This window comes from Idiotropiscis lumnitzeri, chromosome 8, assembly GCF_059441095.1.
Source record: "Idiotropiscis lumnitzeri isolate Australia: NSW breed Sydney's pygmy pipehorse chromosome 8, RoL_Ilum_1.0, whole genome shotgun sequence".
In the NCBI taxonomy this organism is placed as follows: Eukaryota; Metazoa; Chordata; class Actinopteri; order Syngnathiformes; family Syngnathidae; genus Idiotropiscis; species Idiotropiscis lumnitzeri.
The window spans coordinates 10,089,631-10,101,383 of record NC_142398.1 but is presented as its reverse complement, the minus strand read 5'-3'; the positions used below and the strand labels follow the sequence as shown (position 1 = coordinate 10,101,383).

General features: G+C 41.9%; 3 protein-coding genes across 6 annotated transcripts; 2 read left to right on the top strand and 1 right to left on the bottom strand.

Moving 5' to 3' along the window:
- Nucleotides 1–874: 874 nt before the first annotated feature.
- On the top strand, nt 875–2,950 carry LOC148332003 (P2Y purinoceptor 1-like). The gene is made up of 2 exons (XM_088301888.1): nt 875–1,216; nt 2,423–2,950. Exons 1-2 carry the CDS (start codon nt 884–886, stop codon nt 2,948–2,950), a joined length of 861 nt encoding a protein of 286 aa, XP_088158014.1. The 5' UTR covers nt 875–883.
- Nucleotides 2,951–5,419: 2,469 nt separating this feature from the next.
- Nucleotides 5,420–9,148, bottom strand: LOC148332002 (uncharacterized). Of its 3 annotated transcripts, none has more exons than XM_088303678.1 (3): nt 8,999–9,148; nt 6,648–6,912; nt 5,420–6,209 (listed from the first exon to the last, which is right to left on the bottom strand). In XM_088303678.1, the coding sequence occupies exons 2-3, from the start codon at nt 6,909–6,911 to the stop codon at nt 5,538–5,540; spliced, it is 936 nt and encodes a 311-aa protein (XP_088159804.1). In that variant the 5' UTR covers nt 6,912; nt 8,999–9,148; the 3' UTR covers nt 5,420–5,537. The 3 variants fall into 3 exon arrangements, with proteins under 3 accessions (XP_088159804.1, XP_088159801.1, XP_088159802.1); XM_088303675.1 differs by lacking the exon at nt 8,999–9,148 and adding an exon at nt 8,333–8,639; XM_088303676.1 differs by lacking the exon at nt 8,999–9,148 and adding an exon at nt 8,395–8,637.
- On the top strand, nt 8,043–11,671 carry ndufb6 (NADH:ubiquinone oxidoreductase subunit B). Of its 2 annotated transcripts, none has more exons than XM_088303679.1 (5): nt 8,043–8,087; nt 9,724–10,024; nt 10,230–10,322; nt 11,130–11,174; nt 11,535–11,671. In XM_088303679.1, exons 2-5 carry the CDS (start codon nt 9,845–9,847, stop codon nt 11,598–11,600), a joined length of 384 nt encoding a protein of 127 aa, XP_088159805.1. In that variant the 5' UTR covers nt 8,043–8,087; nt 9,724–9,844; the 3' UTR covers nt 11,601–11,671. The 2 variants fall into 2 exon arrangements, with proteins under 2 accessions (XP_088159805.1, XP_088159806.1); XM_088303680.1 differs by lacking the exon at nt 8,043–8,087 and adding an exon at nt 8,659–8,787.
- The last annotated feature ends 82 nt before the right edge of the window (nt 11,672–11,753 follow it).

Sequence of the window (11,753 nt, the reverse complement as noted above, 5' to 3'; positions counted from 1 at the left end):
TTCATAATTTGTCATATGTATGAAAAGTGCTATATAAATAAAATTAGATTTTATACATATCGCAACAGCTGGAGCTGTAACAAAGCCCTTTCCATATGGTGTAATATAAATTAGCAGGAAATTAGAACACAAATTAAAACACATAAACAATAGATACCAGAAGAACACCAGAACAGTGACAGTCTCATTTTGAGTCGAAAGCTGAAGAGTAAAAATGTGTCTTCATTCGAGTTGTAATAGTGGACAGAGAGGGGGCTTGCTTAAAATTTACTGGAAAGTCATTCCATAGGGAAGGACCGGCAACAGAAGGCATGATCCCCCCCTGAGGCTGCGCTTAGTCCGCGGCACCTCCAGCAGCATGTCCACAGACCTGAGGCAGCGGGCAGGTGTGTAGGGGGGGAGAAGCTCAGAGAGGTACGCTGGGGCGAGGCCATTTAAAAGATTTGAAGACGAACAAAGTAAAGTGCATTACAGTAATCGAGCCTAGATGTAACGAAGGCATGGATTACTGTTTCTAAGTGCTGTTGGGAAAGAAAGGGCTTCACTTTAGCTTAAGATGAAAGAAGCTGGATCGAACAACCGTGCTGATTTGCCGATCTAATTTAAGATGACTCTCCAATTTGAAACCCAGGTTCGAGACTGTTGGCTTTCGATAAGATGCGAGGGGGCCAAGGTCAACATGGTTGAAATTAGAATTCCTACTGGGACCAAACACCTTAACCTCTGCCTTCTTTTTTTTCAATTTCAGAAATTAAGTGACATCCAGATTTTGATTTCCAAATTCTCCGACTTTTTTCTTAAATGTACTTGTTTTAAATCCAATTTGAGAAATTGATTGCTTTTTCTCCCCTTCATCACATCAGCCTCCATCATACCCTCCAAGATGAACGCAAGTGGTGTGTTCGGGCCCCCCCTGTGGTACCAGTACCAAATGTGTGCCGTGGCCCCATACGGCTTTGTCTTTTACTATGGCGTCAAGGTGTTCAACCTGGTGGTTGGCGCCCCATGCAACGGCCTGGTCATTTGGCAGATTGCCGCCAAGAAGAGCGACTCGTGCACCTCCGATGTGTTCATCCTCAACCTAGCCATATTGGACGCGTACTTCTGCCTCTTGATGCCCACTGAGCTTCTCAACTCCCTGCTGCTGGATGACATGCGCATCTGGTACCTTCAGAGGTTCTCGTATGGCGTCAAGGATGCCGGGGTGCTCTTCTTGGTGAGTCTGACTTCGCAATGGGACTGGTGTGTCTGTAAATGGGACTTAATGTTTTTTTTAAACCACAATGGCATTTCTCCAAGACCATTAACAAACACATAAACAAAATTAAATAGTTTGAAAAAATTAATCTGCACCCTTATTTTGCCTAACTGCACTAACATCTTTGTCAACTTTTTTTATCATCAACAATGAATCAATGGGGTGCTACAGGGTAAGATTTTTTGAAGGGGTGTGAAGGAAAGGTTTTTGAACCGTTAATCCACCAATCACAGGTGGATACACCACCTCATAGTTTTGGGTGGCTGTCTGGGACCTCCGTCCCATTAACTCCACATTTTGAACACCCCTTCTCTAATAAAAGACGATTCGATACGTAGCTCGATCTCGATGCAATTCAAAAACGGTACATTACCATCAGTTTAGCTCAAAGTCAAAGTCAAAACCAATTTTCTGTTCTACCCCTAAACCTTGGGTGCCTAAACATATTCATTTGAGAGCCGCTTACAGAAAAAAGCAATTGTGCAAGGGCCGCTTTGAAATTCTTTGTAACACTGAAATCAACCGAGCAAGCAATTATATATTCTTTTTTGTTTTGTAATTCTGTTTACAAAACTGCTACATAACAGCTTCATGTTAAAGGTGATGAGGAAAATCGATGATGATTTTTAAGAATTTGAGTTGGCTTCTGCAGTCTATCCCACTAATGTAGATCGACCCCTCCACTGAACAGTGCCAAAATCTCATCTCCGCATTCAGAACCAAAACAACAGCAAACAAGTGTAAGATGCCCCTTTTTATAACAGTCACTTGAAGATGTTCATAAATCGGACGTTGACACAGAGCAGAAAGAGGAAGAAACTTTTTGCGTTTAAAATTCAATTACCCTAATTCCTCATCGTATGTTGAAGAGATTTTTTTTTTTATTTTGTAGTTGAATCTTTCCATGTCTAGAAAAGTTCCACTGTATATAAACTAATTTATTAGTTATAGTGACATTTATTTTTTCAATTCCCTTCCTTCTCATTCAGCCCACCTCCCACCTTTTGTCATTTAACTAGCCTTGCGGGCCGTGTCAATTGTAATTTTTAGGATATGTCGCTGTAAAATGCATGATGGTCTGCAAAAGGCCCATGAGCCATAGGTTGGACACCCCTGCCCTAAAAGGCGATATGTATAATTGACTTGGCGATTCCTCTCTTTTAGGTGTGTGTCTGTGTGGACCGTCACATGGCCGTGGTCCACCCGATGCTGTTTGCCAGCATCCGGGACAACAAAATCCGCACGGGCATCTCTGTGGCGGCGTGGGCTGTGATCGTGGCGTACGCCCTGGCTAAGTGCATCCTAGGCTCCATGAGCGTCAACGGCGTGTTCAGCGGCGTAGTGCTCTTCGCCCTGGCCGTCATGGTGTTGTGCAACATCTCCGTCATCTGGGTGCTGCGGCGCTCCGTGGCCGGCAAGGAGGTCATGCACCCGGCCAAGAAGAAGGCGCTTAAAATGGTGCTCATCGTCCTGGCCATCATCGTGGTCAATTATTTGCCGCCCGTGCTAATGCCGTTCGCACCTTACTACTCTGTGATGGAGTTCCGCTGCCAGATCAGAATCAGCGTGTACTCCATCATGGACCTGAGCTGCAGCATAGAACCGCTCCTCTACGTCACCAAGATGGAGTGCGTTGGAGGTCGGGGCTGCGGATGCTGCGTTGGGAGGACGCCGCACCGCGTCGATGTCTGACGTCGCTTCCTACTGATTCTACACTCCTCAACCGTCTGGGCCACAGACGTGTATATATGAATGGACTAACAATTCCGCTTACGTCAAGAAAAGTGAAGCCAAGTCAGACGCTATGCCCGCCTAACTTGAATAAATTGTTTTCGCCACTGCGTTTTCACATAAGTTTCTTTCTCCACGACAAAGCTGTCGAACGCCAGTCCTGTAGGGCCGCTTTCCTGCATGCTTTCCATCTCTCCCGGCTGCAACACACCTTTATTGTTGTATTGCACTGGAGAGGGGAGCCCTCTAATCTCGTTGCACACTTGAGTACAATGACAATAAAGGGATTTCTATTTCTATTTCTATTTCTATTTCTATTTAAATGATCAGCTCATCAGCAAGCTCTGAAGAATGATAAGTATCCTGCTTATTTAAATCTGGTGTGCTGCAGCTGGGAGAGATGGAAAACATGCAGGAGTGCAGCCCTCAAGGACCGGAGTTTGACACCTGTGCTCGACAGCAAAAAAGCCAGTGTGTGTGGCATACGGTGATACAAAAAAGTCTGAGAGAAGCACCACATGCACAATTTTATCGGTAAGAATGCAATTTCAAACAGTCTCTTCCAAAGTCTATTTCTAAGTGTCACTCGAAGATTTTTGCCTTTCCAACTGCAGCCCTTTAAATTCAGTTTTGCCTTGACTTAAATGTATACTTGATTGAGCTGAACATCGTAGGTAAAAATGTAAGCACTGAAATTCAGAGATGGCATTTTCATCCCAGGGATAAAACGATCTAACCGTCGCCCATTTTTGGAACAGAGGAGGATGAGACGTTTTTAAAAAGCACGGGGGTTAGCACGGACGGAAGTGGGCTTTCCTCCTTCCCTTTAATCGTCCCTAATGGGTCAAGTATCACGTGTGTATAGAATTAGAATATGAAAATTAAAGACAGAAGCACTTTAAAATGACAAAGATAGACGGTGACAAGAGGAGGATTATTTTTATGAATAAAGACAGGGACGATGACAGAATTGTGCACCGGTCGTGGATGGAGGTTGTACCGGCAAAATAGGATTATGTGCCCATATATGCTAAAATTCACCCCGCTGAAAACCTCTGGTGTTTTTACTTCTTTTTTTTAAACCAATTTCAGCACAAGTTGCTACACCCCCAAATTGTGAGGTGACTAATTGACCCCAAGAGACAGGCCACGTCAGTGAAGATACTAGTCAAACGTAATCATGCTTCCGGGCTTGCTGCCTTGCTGTATTTTTTTTTAAACCACAAACTCTTAAAGGGGAAGTTAACCCACAAATGTTCTTTACATTAATATGTACTATGTGCCTCCATTAGTCAAAACACACTATTCTGATTAATAGTGTTTGAGGAACTTGAATCAAGCAGCCGAATTCACTCGTTTATACCAATCTCAGGGGGCAGCCATTTTACCACTTGCTGTTGACTGACAATGACACGTTTATTACGGCTTAACTCATATTCCACAAACACAATTTTAATCAGATTGCCATGTTTAAGCTAGTGGGTCTTCATAGAACATTATTGTAGAGACAATGTTTGTGTTGACTTCTCCCTTAAAAGTTCATGGACATAATTCTAACACACAATGAGAAACACTAGTGAAACTTACATCGGTGTCACTAATTCTAAACCTACAAACAACTTAAATGTGAACGCATACGATGATGCAGGCATATATTCTTTATTCTCTCCAGTTATTATTGCAGCGGTCTTCACGTTCAACAACCGGTGTGGAATATGTCTACGTTCTGCTTGCACACGGGCTAAATTAAATACATCACTTGCAGCACAATTCCCATTCAATTATCAGAAGGCCCAGTAACGGTTAAATTCTTTCCATTCTATTGTGTTGTTATTGCACATTTTGATAAAGTACAATGCTTTAGTGTACTATTTTTCCGTTTTTTGAAAGGTTTGTAGAAATGGATTAATGACATTTTCAGGCAAATAACTGGATAGAAGTGTTTTGAGATGTATGGGCGCACAATGATTTAAATATAACATGTAAATTTAACGGCACGGTGGACGACTGGTTAGCACGATGGCCTCACAGTGAGAGACAACATCGGGCGTGGGTTCGATCCCGGCTCCGGCCATCCTGTGTGGAGTTTGCATGTTCTCCCCGTGCTTGTGTGGGTTTCCTCCGGGTACTCCGGTTTCCTCCCACATTCCAAAAACATGCATGGCAAGGCCGATTGAACACTCTAAATTGCCCCTAGGTATGAGTGTGAGCGCGGATGGTTGTTCGTCTCTGTGTGCCCTGCAATTGGCTGGCAACCAGTTCAGGGTGTCCCCCGCCTACTGCCCGAAGATAGCTGGGGTAGGCTCCAGCACCCCCCGCAACCCTCGTGAGGAGAAGCGGTACAGATGATGGATGGATGGATGTAAAATTAATACTTTGATATTTTCACGTAACACTGAGCTACTAAAAAAACTGAACCCACCAACAAAGTGATGAAATTGTCTTTTAATGACAACCTCAATGAACAGTTCTACTTTGTGTGAATGAATGTGTTAATGTATGGCTTTTTAAAGTGCTTTGGGCACCATATGGTGTAGATAAAGCGCATTTACTTTAAGGCCATTTTGGCATACATCTCCTCTAAACTCTCCAAGGACGCTCCTGGTCCATCCTCTGAGGTGACATAACCGGGATACGAGAGCATGCACTGTTGAGGCGCCGACTGCAAGCTGAGATTTTCTTCCTTGGCAGACGGCACCTGCAGCAGAGGGATCAACTTGGCGTGGGCGTAATCGATCTCAAAGCCCTCGAAGATGAGGCCGACACCCCATGCCCCCAAACCCTTCTCAAGGAGATGAGACACCTTGCGGGCGGCCAGCACCAAACCCTCGTAGTCACTCTCCCCCAGCCCGAATATGTCGGAGGAAAGAGGACGGCGTGGCACAAGCACAGTGAATCCGGGCGAGTTGGGGAACGGCGTGAGGAAAGACACGTGGCTCTCATCCTCCCACACCCGCCACTGCGGCTCTTCACCCCTGACGATGCGCGAGAATAGACCAGGGTGAGACTGGTCGTCACCCAAGAATGTCAGGTTGGGTGGCGCATCCGGGTTGGGGAGTTTGGCGCGAACCCTGGCCAGGATTTCATTCAGGCGGGCGTCGCTCCATCGAGACGCCGTCTTGGAGGTGCAGTACCCCGGATCGTGAGAGTGATGCTCCTCCTCTCCTGCCTGGTGAGGACACCACACTGCATCCAGACCGTGCAGTGGGAGGACACGTATCTGGAAGATTAAAGCAACAACTCTAACTCACATTGACACTACTTCTCATAGCTTTTTCCATTATTACATCTACCAGGCAGGATATGTTCTCAATGATTAAAAAAAAAAAAGGCCTTGGCATAAGTTTCCAGTAATCCTCCACACAATGACAAAAAATTGCAAACAAAAAACATTCTTTCGGGTGCAGATGATCCGCAGATGTGTCAAATTGACGCATTATATTGCCAATTATTGCCGAAGAGAACTTAGTTGATGTAAACCAGCTACGAATCATTTAATGTTACGACCAAGTTTTGAAGATGGTGACAGTTTAATTTGCATGACTTAAGATGGGGAGGTGTAAGTCCACAAACTTGGGAGAAGCTTGATGAAAGTTGAGAAATTATCCACGGCTAAAAAGGGGTTTCCAGTTAATATAAGGGTCAAGGAGGAGCTCACCTGAGCGGGTCTGTCCACGTGGGGTCTGGCGACCAGGGCACACCGGTGCACCTGGAGCTTTTCGCACAGCAGCTGGGCCACTGCCCTGGCCCCCAGCATCCAGGATAAATACTCGGCCTCCTCCAGGTGAAAGATGCTGCCCGCCATTGTTCCCGGCACACGGCGCTCCAGGATCACAGAGCCGGGCGTCCACGGCCGAGGGTGAAGGTAGGCTACCAGGCGCTCCGACTCCCAGACAACATGGCGGGGGGGACAGGCGGACATTCTGTAGAATCAAGAGGGAGGAGAGGGCATTTTGGACTTTTCTACATAATCAAGTTCCAAATACATTGACATTGCAAAAAACATGCAACAAACATCAGAAAACAGAATTGTATTTTCTTTCAGTATTATTTTTCAGCTGTCTGAACTTTTTATTTTTCTGACGACGCTTTACTTTTACTCCCTAATTTTGAAAAAGGATACAGTGTAGATGAAATGTCTACACAACCCTGTTCAAATGCCTGTTTTGTGATATAATGGAATTAAAGAATATAAAGAGGATCACTGAGTTCAGATTTAATCAAATTCACCTAATATCATCATTTATAGTGCCACTGAGTAACCCCAAGTTAAGTTCAACTGTTCTATTGATCTTTATAAAAACTTGAACAGCCTTTGCACAGGGGTGTGTAGAATATTTTATAATATATTCACAGTAACTGTTTTTTCCACTCCTTACTTTGCCAAATCACTTTTGTTTTAACCTCCACAGATGACCACAACGTAAATATATACATATATAAAGAGAGAGAGATTTTTTTAAAAGAAGTGAATAGAGATATTGGGGGGTTAGGTTATTTATTCTCTGTGTTTTACATACTTGGCCAAGAAAGGTGATTCTGATTCAAATTTATTTACTTGCATGCCAAAGTACATTTCAGCCTCTACCTTTTTTTTTTAGCTCTATCTAAGGAGTTTAATCAATATTTTTACTTTAATCTCAACGAATTTCCTTTCCGAAAAGCAATATACAGTTATTAAATAATGAAAACAGAGCGCATAATAATGGTGTTGCAATGAGTCTGCGTAACGCTGACACGTGATCATCTATACCCAACAACTTTGTAACTAACCCTAACCCAAAAATAAAAATAACCCGAACCCGAACGCCATGTTGTATGAGTGTCCAAGTGTCCAAAAGAAGAAACTGCAGTACACTCTAAATTACCAACGATGCACTAAAATTAGTGAGCATCGATGGCCACTCAGTAGATTAATATAGACCACAATGGAATGCGACCAGGTAATAATTAATCATTTTATTGATTTCAAAATATGTCCAACTGTGTGGGTGTGTGTTTTATCAACAATAAATAATTGGAGATCTGAACGCGTCGTTCCAGGTATGGTGGTCACGTGATATGCAAGGAGGAGCAAGTAACTGATAGTCCGAATCGGGTAACTATGAGCTCCTCTGGAGGCAGAGAATGGGGGGGGTTGCTAATGTCTTCCTTCAATTTTCTAATCTATCCCCACTGTTTTCTTATTTGTGACCACAGTGTAGCGCGTCGATGATAAGTAAGCGATATAAGTATACGCACACAGAAAGAAATTGTTGCGTGACGTCACGTTGAATCATTTTTTTTCTCATACCCTAGCACCAGATGGGCTGTGTATCAAACACAAGAACTAACCAAGCCTACCTTGTGCTGAAAAACCTTGCAAACAGCATGTAGGAAAAAAAAGCTAAAAGACTCAAACCGACCTGTCTCGCGTTACTTCAGGTTCGTGGCGGAGAGTCTCGTGAAAGGCACAAAGACCAACGATCACGCGATAGCTGAGCCACTTTAGTCACAAACGAGAAGTGAAACTGACAAATGTCATCCCAAAAATGACCAATAAAATGAACTTCAAGATACCCCTCAAAACCTCGCCCTATTCTAGAGTTAGTTCCTATCGTCTCCTGGAGGCTGGGACGACAGGAACGTGACGTACAAAGTATGCGGCGTTCTGATACACTCGGAATTTAAATATATTTTGGCTGAGAGGGTGGAAACAGTGAAACGCATCTTGAACTGCCATTTCAACTTGAGTTATAAAACCAAAACTATTCGCCAGTGCCAACTTTCAAGACACTCGCACTGCGCATAAATTCTAGGTAAAACATACCGTTCTTTTTTCATGTCCACCGTACGATTATAAGTGTTATAAAATCCACCGTGTGTAAGAGACAAACCAAACTTGTCAGAGTAGTTTGATGATTGATTATTACTGTTGTGTTCGTGTTTAATAGACTCCAGTGATAACACTAATCAGAACAAATACGACATCAACGATGGATAAAATATTACGAATATTGGGCAGCGTACCTATTTTTCTATCACGAGGTAAAGTCCAACGATCTTGCAAATCGGAGCGTTAGTTTCCTACTAATTTTCAGAACAACCGCTAAGAATTTCTCCATGCAAAACTCTTTACTGTCTGTGACGTTGTCAGTGCGTGTGTGTCGTCGTTGTACAAACAACACAGTTCCCACATTAATACAAAAGTAGTTTCGGAAAATCTGCAGTCACATTTCCATTTAGTTTAGACATAGCTAATTAAGACATAACCAAATAAATCCGTAATCCGTAAAAAAAAAGTATTTTTAATGTTTCAACGCTTTAGTCACAAAACACTTATGTGAGCTAGAAAACCTAAGCTATTCCTTTATCTTTTAACAGTTTGGTGCTCAAGACACCTGATGGCTGAATTGTGTCGTTCTATTTTTTTATATAACCCGAGTGTAACCAGTGTGACCTAAATAAAAAAAAATAGAATTTTAGGAATTTTAATGCTATCGGAATGATTTAATATGTAATCATGCATTCAAATGGAAATGATGACGCTAGTAATATTATTCTTATGATATTAATTAAAAATATATAGTAATGAATATTTACATCGTTTTTGTTGACATAATTTTAAAATTGTAACATTATTATTTACTGTTTTGGGATTCACACAAAATTATTTTACATTAAATTTATGACCAAGAGTTGGAAAACGAAAGCAAAAAGTTCAAACTTCTGTTACTTGTAATCATCCCGTGCAGCAGGCGTCGCTGGTGAACTCGTACAGTAGCCGAATCTGCATCCGGTTGCGACGTGACGTCCTCCATGTTGTCATTGGAGCTCGGCTGAGGTTGTTGAACAATATCCGATAAATAAACGATCATGTCAGGCTACACTCCGGACGAGAAGCTTCGCGTGGATCAGATCACCAAGCTCCGAAGGCAGTGGCTGAAGGACCAAGAACTCAGTCCTCGGGAGCCCGTCATACAGGCGAAACCACCCGGCGCTGTCGCCAAGTTCTGGGCAGGTTTTCTGGAGCCCAAAAGCCTGTGGAGGCTTTACGTGAGTGATGGTAACACTAACTAGCAGCGATGCAAACACACGCTGGCGTTCATAGGCAGATATCGTTGCATTTTTTGTTGCAAATGGGAATAATTAATGGGAATGTCAACTAGTGGGACACTGCAGCAATCGCCAGATTTGAGTTTGACTGTTAATCGTCTATTACAGTACACTTTTTTAATGTTTACAATGTTTTTCATTACAGACATACAAAGCCTACAAGGGGAGCGTATTCACATTAACACGCCTGTTGATTCCTGCTTGGGTTGTCCACTACTACGTGAAATACCATGTTGCTGTGAGTAAAATCTACATTTCAACATCATACATGACAACATACAGGACAGTACATTTTTCCTTCTGTAATTTTATCCGTAGGGGGGATTTGAAAAATAAAGTTTAAGTTGGGCGCATTAAAGGGTGGAAGAGAATTTTGCAATAATACCTAAAAAAATAAAATAAAATTTATTTTATTAAGATTTGTCACCATTCCCAGTTGGAGTGTACTGTAAAATTTAACAAGGATTATCTTGCGTATTTAACCCAATTTACAAAAGTATGCAAGCTTATTGCTATATCACAATGCAACATGCAGATAAATGGGCTGACGAAGTCTTAATATCACAGTAACTATAACTCTTCAAGGAATGGATATTTGTATACAAATAGTGCAGCGACGACATAACTATACTGACAGTTATCATATATTTTCTATGCTTTGCAAAAAAATACCAATATTACTGCATCTTACTGAGTCAGAGTTATGACCGTATTTTTTGTGTATTGTCTGTATTGTACTGCCTTCTTGAAGAAGCAGCACAACATTAATGGATATTGAAGAATGCAATTGTGATGCACAGACTGTTTAATTCTTCAGTTGATTTAGTTTTTATTAAAATATCGTTGACTGCAATTTTTCTTTTTTTTTTTTTTAAATACACGCAAAAAATGGTTTTCCAAGGTAACTGATTAATTTAATTTCCGTTAATTTCAGCGAGGAAAAATTATTTGAGCTCACTGTGGGGGCAAAGCTTATAAGTCAGAGAGCCACTGTAGTGAATAGCCTGTAATTACTGTTTTTTTTTTGTGTTTTTGTCCCTCACAGCAAAGACCATATGGCATTGTGGAATTGAAACCTAGGCTTTTCCCAGTAAGTATCACCAATTCATTTTCACACTTTACATTTTTCAAATGCTTTTATTCTGCTTCACCTCACCACGAGTATGTTGTGGGTCACAATGACCTCTTTGACAATCTGGAGGAAAATGATTCAGGATTGAATTTGTTCTTCTGGTTTCATGGTTTTCTTATTATTTTTCTTACAAACTAAGAAAGGTTGATTGATATTCTCTTTTTGATTTTGCCAAAACCTTATTTGTTAAATATAGGTGACTGTGACTCATTTTCCAATGCCGGGTCAAAATCGTGGACAGGATTCAGTATGGATTTAATGGTTCGGCACCTTTTGATGGGCTTAAATATGTCTATGTGTCCTTTGTTTTGTGTTTAGGGTGACACTATTCTGGAGACAGGCGAAGTTGTTTCGGAACTCCCTGAAAGCCACGGCCATCATTGACCAATTGAATTTCAAAGCGTCTGTTTGTAAAAACTGTGAATATGCCAATTAAAATATTGTAAGTCACATAATGTGCGTGAGTCGCTTGCTAAATATTATGTATCACATTTTGCTCTTATTTGCCATTTGGCTCCATCTATCCAATTTTTTATA

Bases quoted from the DNA above. Each gene is read 5' to 3' on its own strand.
- LOC148332003 (XM_088301888.1), top strand. From the start codon at position 884: ATGAACGCAAGTGGTGTGTTCGGGCCCCCCCTGTGGTACCAGTACCAA. The intron at 1,217-2,422 runs GTGAGTCTGACT...CCTCTCTTTTAG, and splicing joins ATGCCGGGGTGCTCTTCTTG to GTGTGTGTCTGTGTGGACCG.
- LOC148332002 (XM_088303675.1), bottom strand. From the start codon at position 8,361: ATGCTGTTTGCAAGGTTTTTCAGCACAAG. The intron at 6,913-8,332 runs GTAGGCTTGGTT...TTGATTCTACAG, and splicing joins GCAAGGTTTTTCAGCACAAG to AATGTCCGCCTGTCCCCCCC. The intron at 6,210-6,647 runs GTGAGCTCCTCC...TTAATCTTCCAG, and splicing joins ACGTGGACAGACCCGCTCAG to ATACGTGTCCTCCCACTGCA.
- ndufb6 (XM_088303679.1), top strand. From the start codon at position 9,845: ATGTCAGGCTACACTCCGGACGAGAAGCTTCGCGTGGATCAGATCACC. The intron at 10,025-10,229 runs GTGAGTGATGGT...TTTTCATTACAG, and splicing joins AAAGCCTGTGGAGGCTTTAC to ACATACAAAGCCTACAAGGG. The intron at 10,323-11,129 runs GTGAGTAAAATC...TGTCCCTCACAG, and splicing joins ACGTGAAATACCATGTTGCT to CAAAGACCATATGGCATTGT.